Source organism: Gossypium arboreum, chromosome 11 (genome assembly GCF_025698485.1).
Source record: "Gossypium arboreum isolate Shixiya-1 chromosome 11, ASM2569848v2, whole genome shotgun sequence".
Lineage (NCBI taxonomy): Eukaryota > Viridiplantae > Streptophyta > Magnoliopsida > Malvales > Malvaceae > Gossypium > Gossypium arboreum.
In genome coordinates this window covers 9,003,058-9,010,783 of record NC_069080.1, presented here as the reverse complement: position 1 = coordinate 9,010,783, position 7,726 = coordinate 9,003,058, and the positions used below count along the sequence as shown (strand labels likewise).

The 7,726-nt window shown below is 29.8% G+C and overlaps 1 protein-coding gene across 2 annotated transcripts; it reads right to left on the bottom strand.

The window, feature by feature from the left end:
* Positions 1–758: 758 nt before the first annotated feature.
* LOC108474017 (F-box/kelch-repeat protein At3g61590) lies at positions 759–3,967 on the bottom strand. Of its 2 annotated transcripts, XM_017775880.2 has the most exons (4): positions 3,384–3,967; positions 3,233–3,295; positions 2,818–2,891; positions 759–2,170 (listed from the first exon to the last, which is right to left on the bottom strand). In XM_017775880.2, exon 4 carries the CDS (start codon positions 2,143–2,145, stop codon positions 934–936), a length of 1,212 nt encoding a protein of 403 aa, XP_017631369.1. In that variant the 5' UTR covers positions 2,146–2,170; positions 2,818–2,891; positions 3,233–3,295; positions 3,384–3,967; the 3' UTR covers positions 759–933. The 2 variants fall into 2 exon arrangements, with proteins under 2 accessions (XP_017631369.1, XP_052878109.1); XM_053022149.1 differs by having other exon boundaries at positions 3,233–3,967.
* Between the last annotated feature and the right edge of the window lie 3,759 nt (positions 3,968–7,726).

Sequence of the window (7,726 nt, the reverse complement as noted above, 5' to 3'; positions counted from 1 at the left end):
CTAACTCAACTCACTCAAGGCAAAGCAAAAGCAGTCAAATTAAGATGCGTTTGGTTGCTTTATTTGGCAAAGGCATGCCTGGGGCACGTTTAACAGTGTTGTGTCGAGTTGTTAAACCCTTGTATTATTTTATCTGACAGTCACACAGCCTAAAGCAAAAACCATGACTCTTGCAAAATTTAACCTTTCTTGGTTTCTAAGACCAAATTTTAATTAAAAGACAAAATATGAAACGGTGGGAATTACGGAATACGCTAGACAACAAAGTTGGAAGAAAATTCTCTTTTTTATGTTTTAAGGAAAGAGTACAAACCATCCGTTTGCGATAATAATAATAGTAATCGACGACAGAAGAATCAGAATATATGCAAATGCAAATAGCCAGCTCTGCTTCTGCACAAATCCACAAATCTCTATAATAAAATAATAACGATAATTATGATATGCAGTGGGGTTCCACACAAAAAACCATAACAAGAAAAATGCCTCACAGGGTAACCGATAGATTTCACCTCTTTTCCCTGTGGTTCGATTACCACTTCTTTAATGCAAAGTAAATGAAGGTTCGATGTTCTAATTTAATGGCATTCCCAGCTTAACTTAAACTGTAGGTGTGATGGGAGTGTAATAAAAGAGGCAGCAGCAGCAGGCAAACAGTAAATTCTCTACTCATCAATACTCCAAAAATGAATGAAAAATCCTTGTATCAGAGACAAAGTTATTAATCTGCAGATAAAAGATTTGGCAATGCAAAAGAATTACTAATATCTTCAATTTTCATAAATGACCACCTTTACCCGCTGTGTGATTTTCTTTTGGACAGTGATATAATTCATAATAACTCAAAATAAAAGCCAAAGGGAAAGAACCAAAAAAGGAAAAAGGAATGGTGGGAATTTGGGATGAATTACCCTCAAACCAATCAGAAATCAATTAAGGACCAAATTCGAGTCTAGGTTCAAAGCAAAAACCAGTGAAAAGCTGAAGAGGGAACTTCTTTGATACCGGACACTTCTGCGCCCATTTCCATAGTTTCTGATTCATGTCGAAAACAAGAAGAGCTGGAGCACCATAGCTCTGGATATATATGAGATCATCTGTACCGCTGCTAGCAAAAACATCATCCAATTCACCAAACCCTTGGAAATACTTATGGGGCATGCGAGCAACCTCATTCCAATTCCTCCCCTCAAGAACCCAGATTCCAATCCCCTTGATTATATCAGGCCGGTCTTGCTTCCCCATACCTCCAACCACAACCAGCTTTTCCTTTAGGTTCATCAGACGACCGCAAGTAAGAGGGCCAGGCACAGGAATAAAACTCCTCAACAACGGAGATGATCGACCAGAGAGACTATATGTAACTAGACCATGCCGGTTTTCTGGTGTGCCACCCCCAGTTGAGTATATCAGAAAGTATAAAATCCCATCACAGATCACACTTTCATCTCCACCCCTCCATCCTGTCAAAACCTCAGTCAAGGAGGTTGCCCACATCCTAGTTTCCGAATCATAAATATGAATTGAAAGGTCCCATTGGAAGAAATTCCCAGGAACTTGTTTAGACTTCACAACAGATACAGCATAATTGTGTGACGTCCTGTCCACTGAGATCGACAGCGCACTATAATCAGGGAATTTCAGACCAGGGGGATCCTCGAGCTTCTTGCAATGTTTAGTAACTGGATTGCAGACATGCAACTCGCTTCTACTGTCATTGTCCATGAAACAAACCAAGCCACATGATGAAGCAATAAACCAGTTAGGAGTCTGAATGCAAGGCAGTTCAATGCCGTACCACTTTCGAAGGATCGGGTCATAGGCATAACCAACCGGTTCATCAGAGCTAGTAAACATAAAATACCAAGGCTTTTGCGATAAAACATTCGAAAAGTTCCATAGGAACCTTTTGGAACTGACAATCTCATGCCACCTTCTACAAACAGAACCAGCTCGAAAAATGCTAGCGATGGGGAGAAAAGCCAAGATCCGTTCTAACAAGTCATCAGGTAGGATTAAGTCCACAGAAACCGCAGCTGTTTCTTTGTTACCTTCATCAATAAGTTCCGAAAACGAATCTAAGCCACCAATTTCTTTTGACATGTCATCAAAGCAATGGCTGATCCATGAAGTCTCTCCCTTCATGATGAAGAACAGCTAAAGAAACTTCCTGAGAATTCAACAAAAACAAAAACAAATTTCTTCACAAAATCAAACCAAGCAGGTAAAGAGAAAGTAAATGGAAATCTGTCACCACATAAAGCAAGAAATCATGAAGAACTAATTAAAAATCTTAGGCCATGTCCAAACACAAGGGACCTGAACATATATAACAGATTGATATAAGAAAGGCATGGCAAAAAATTTATTCATGCCTTAGTATGAAGCATACTACAAAATCGACGAGAAAGCAAAAAGTACTGGAAGCACATTGGGCTAATTTTAAAGAGGAAAGGATGAAAAGGACGATTAAAATGTGACATATTGTATGGAAACATGACTGCATAACCGTGTTAAGCTGCCAAGCATAAGAACATGAAAGAACAAAAAAACAAAACCCATAACTTGAAGCTTGAGGAAGGAAACAATTCAATAAAAAAAAAAGAGGGGGGGTTAAAACTATGGGATTACATGCATGCCAATAAAAGGATTTGGCACCAAGTTCACACAGCCAAAAAAACCTCAGATGAAGGGAGAAAAAAAGAAACATAAAAATTTAAGGCATCTAATCATCTGTATCATAGCTAAGACACATACTTAGAAGGAGATACAAACGATTAAGGGAACAAATCAACCAACATATTAAATTAATGTTACCTCAAAAGGAGGACAATGCCAGAATTCTGATCTCTAAGAGGGAGATAATATCAAACACAGGAGAATCAATCTAACTGCATCAATAAATTTTAAAAAAAGACCTTATCATTGGATATATACAGAAGCAAAAACAGAAAAATGTGAATCATTTGTTACTTGAAAAAAGGAGAAAAGCATTTACAGAGAGTAACATCAAAGTTATATAAAAAGGAAACACTTTTTTTAACCAGATTTCTTGCGAGTAAGAGAATTTAATCCAAAACAAATTATGTTCTTTTCAGCTAAATAAACAATCTTTCATGAATTTAGCACCCCCCCCCCAAAAAAAAAAAAAAGAAAAAGAAAAGAACAAAAACGTTTTAAGAATAAATAAATAATGTTAGGTAAAAAGAAAGAAGGATTAGGCCATCCTTACCTATCAATCAAACATCAAAGGTGAAAACCCCACATAACTAAAAGAATCAAGCAGCATCACCAACTAAACCAAAAATCATTAGATTAAAGATAGGGAAACGGATCAATAAAAAAAAGTGAAAATTTTTCTCCCAGAAAACATGCTCACGAACCTGTAGTGGAGCTGATTCCGGGATAACTGAAGAAATGGGTGTTGGTAGATTCAGATAAAGTTTCAAGATTTAACAAAAAACAAAGAAAAATCAAGCTCACATGAAAAAGGACAAAAAAAACTGATCATTGGCAGTGAAATATAACTTCAAAAATGAAATATTTAAAGAAGATTAACGGAGACAATATGTAATTTCTTTTTTATTCCCCCTTAAAACAACAGAGAACAGTGAAAGGGTTACTCCTGATTCGGCTCATAATAAATTCCTGCGCAAAACCCATTGTAGAGAAAAGAGATTTTGGTTTCGGTTTTCCTTAGCAGTGTTTTTAACAAACAATAGAAAAAAAAGGAAAACGATAGGCAAAGGAATGAAAGAGAGAAACCGGTTTATGTAAAGGATGCTATGTTCATGAATATTTTGAGTACTGACAGAGAAAGTAACAAATAAACGGAGAGTGGTAAGGGAGCGCGTGTAGCGCGTGGCTCTCTTTTTTTTTTCCTCTCTCTCTTTTTTGAATTTTCTCCTTTTCCTTTTAGTCTAAAAAAATGACAACAACGAAATAAGTGTGGGGTGAGAAGGTATGAAAGTTTGAGGTGTCTTCAAGCAAGATGTTGATTTTATTGATAGGATAGGAAAATTATTATATTATTTTAGAAAAAGTAAATAAAATATTATATTATTTTTATTCCTAAAATGACTTTATATAATTGTTTTAATTAAATATTTAAATAGTATTATTGAATTAATGTCGCATTAATATACTTATATAAAATTTTGTTCATATTTCTTCAAAAAAAATCACTTCAAAATTAATATAAATTAGTTAATATCGCAAATATTGGAGGGGGAGGTTAACAATGTGTTTGAATCGTATTCAAAACCACCTATCTTAATCAATATAAGTTGTTTTTTTTTTCTAATGAAGGCACTATTTTTAGAATAAATTTATTCTTAATAACTATTATTACCATATTTTATTTTCAAAATCGGTGTTCTTTTACATTATATGTAGATCCGTTTTTAGGATTGTTTGAGAATCTGATTACCTAAAGTTTAAGGTTGAGAGAGGCTTAAAAAATATTTTTCAACTTTTAATATCATAAAATAATTTTCAAACTAAAATAATTTAATTAAATAGTTAAGGCTTTTAAATTTTTATTATAAATATTTCATCTTTTAAGGTCCAAAATTTTTTACTTTTTATTATATTACATTTTATATATTTTTTAAATGGCCTAATTTATTATTTTGTTTATGACCTTAAAATGTCAAAAACCACGTGTAATTATATATATATATATATTTAAAGTAAGAATAAGATCATTTAATAATGAATTATTACATAAATAGATTAACGAACGGATAAGGAAAACAAAAGCAAAATCTCCTTCAAAAAGTAAAACTAAAATTTAATGCTTGCAAAAAAAAAAGTGTGAGCAGTGGTTTATATGGATAGTTTTCAGCAATATAATATATATTAAAAATCTTATCATATATGTATATTAGTATCCAAGTTAAAAGGGATTGGTAGGTGTCTCAGTTCTCTCTAACATTTTCATTAGATTTATTTGTAATTTATAAATTTTGAACTAATAATGATAATTTAATTTAATTCTTTAAAAATTATAAAGATATAAGCTATTAAAATTGTGAAAATATATTTTTATTATCGTAAAAATATGCAATTTAATTTCGCCTCTCAAAAAAATTTCTAACTTCTCCTTGATGTATGTGTGTATTAGAAATCTTATCACATACGTATATACAATATCAAAATGAAAAGAATAGATTAAATTGTGAGTAAAACTAAATTTAAATACAAAAAACGCATTGGATTAATAATAATAAATTAATACAATTGTTTTTCATTGATTCTGAGTTAGTGCCGCATTCATTTGTAACACTAACTCAATCAACATTATTCGTATACAAAAATATATAAAATTTAGAACACAAATATATTTATTAAAGTTTCAAATAAAAACTAAAATTACTTTAATTCATACGGTAAATAAAAAATTATATGCATGGTGTACTTGATTCAAATCCGTTGTGGATAAATTTGTATTGGTTATAAAATTACAAGAAAAAGACAAAAATACACACAAAATCATATAATTTAAAAGACTTTTTTGGTAATTTCCTAACTAAGCTGAGATTTGGTTGATGAGTGACACTAATAAATACTAAGTATAGAAATACAACCGTTGGAAATAACAAAATCCGCACTAAAGTAAAATTGTATAAAACACATTAAAATGGAGTTTTGGTTGAGCGATAAATTTAAAGTTTTACTAATTCAATCAGCGTAGATTTAAACCCCACAATATACATTTTTTATTGTTTTTTATTAAAATGAGAAGACAAAAATATCCTCAAATAATATGGCTTATTCTAATTACGGAATGACATTTCTATAATTTGTCTAACCAAGTTAGTGCCCAGTTGACTCATGACACCAACTTAATCAGGAACATAAATAATAAGTATAAATATATAATGATGAATATAATAAATTATGCATATTAAATTAAATATATAAAAGTACATTAAAATGAAGTTTTGTTTAATTGGTAAATTTAAAGTTTTATGAATTTAGTTGACGTAAGTTCAAATCTCATCATATGTATTTTTTGTAAAAATAAAAGACTAAAGCACCTTAAAATAATATGGCTTGTTTTAATTACGAATAACATTTTGTAATTTCCTAATTGAGTTTGTGGAGATTGATTCATGACGAAACACAATTAGGAGCTTAAATATTAGTATAGGTATTTATATATAAATGAACAAATAAAATGTGAAACCACATCAATACTTTTACTATTTTACTAAAAATTCAACCACTCACATGTGAATATTACGTTCTTAGAATACCATGTTGTATATACAATAAATAATGAAATATATAATTTGAAACTAATTAATAATCGGTATGCAATATATACGATATTAAAATAAAAAATAGATAAAATTGTGAATAAAATTAAATTTAAACACATAAATACATTAGATTAAGAATATTAAATGCACTACGCTTATTTATCATGTTATTGTAATAAATCTCGAGTTAATTTCATGTTAACTTGTGACACACACTCAATCAATGACATTATAATACAACTAAAGGAGGTAATAAAATATGCATAATAAAATTAGAATTTACAAAATATTTAAAGATAAAATATTGGTTGGATGGTAAAATTAAAGTTTTATCAATACAAATGTCACGGGCTCAAATTTCATATATAAAATTATATTTGGTTTTGGTTGAGTTGATGTCTGATTGATTCATGACACCAACTCAATCAGGGTTAAATAATAATATAAATATACAATTGATAGATATAATAAAGTGTGCATGATAAAATTATAAAATTTTAATTGGTTTTGGTTGAGTTGGTGTCCGATTGACTTGACACTAACTCAACTAATGATTAAATAATAATATTGATATATAATTGATGGAAGTAATAAAATATGCATAATAAAACTAAAATATAAATATCATATTAAAACAAAGCTTTGATTCAATGGTAAAATTAATGTTTTATTGATGTAAATAGCATGGGTTTAAATCACAGATTTGAACATTTTTATTGATTTTTTATAATAAAAAATTAAATTACATTCGAATAATATAACTTATTTTAATTGTAAAATAATATTTTTATATTTTTCTTAATAAAATTGGTATCATATTAACGAGTTACACCAACTCAATTAAGGCTTAAATAATAATACACATAATTTTTTTATTTTCTTTAATTTAATCAATATAATTTAACTCTCCACACCAACTTAATCATATTATAAAATTGGGATTTGCTCACCCCAAATATTGCTTTCCTGCTCATCAAGACGTTATTTTTATTTTAGTTGTGATTTAATGGTAAAATAATTTTATTTTTATTTTATCAAATCTTCATCAATAGTCTAGTTCTATACACTATCCTTTAAATTGTTCCAACAATACAAAATAAAACTCTGATTTTCACTCTTTAATTATTGATTAAAATAATAACAATCTTGTAAGAGAAAAAAAAACACATACTCAAAATTCAAGAAATACACTTATTTAAAAAATTATTTTTACAATAATAAAAAAACAAAAGCTGAAATTCCTTTTTTGTGGGTGTGCGTGTGTTTGGCCACAAATTTCCTTTTGGTTGATTGGTGCGGGTTGGTGGCACCATGCAGTGCAATGCATGTAAAATGAAACCCAGAATTGGTCGGTAATAAATCGAATAGCCGACGGATAGTGAACATTAACACTACTGAGTTGACTTTTAATGATATTTAGTGACATATTAATGTTTGTTTTTGCTTTGTATTAATGGGAA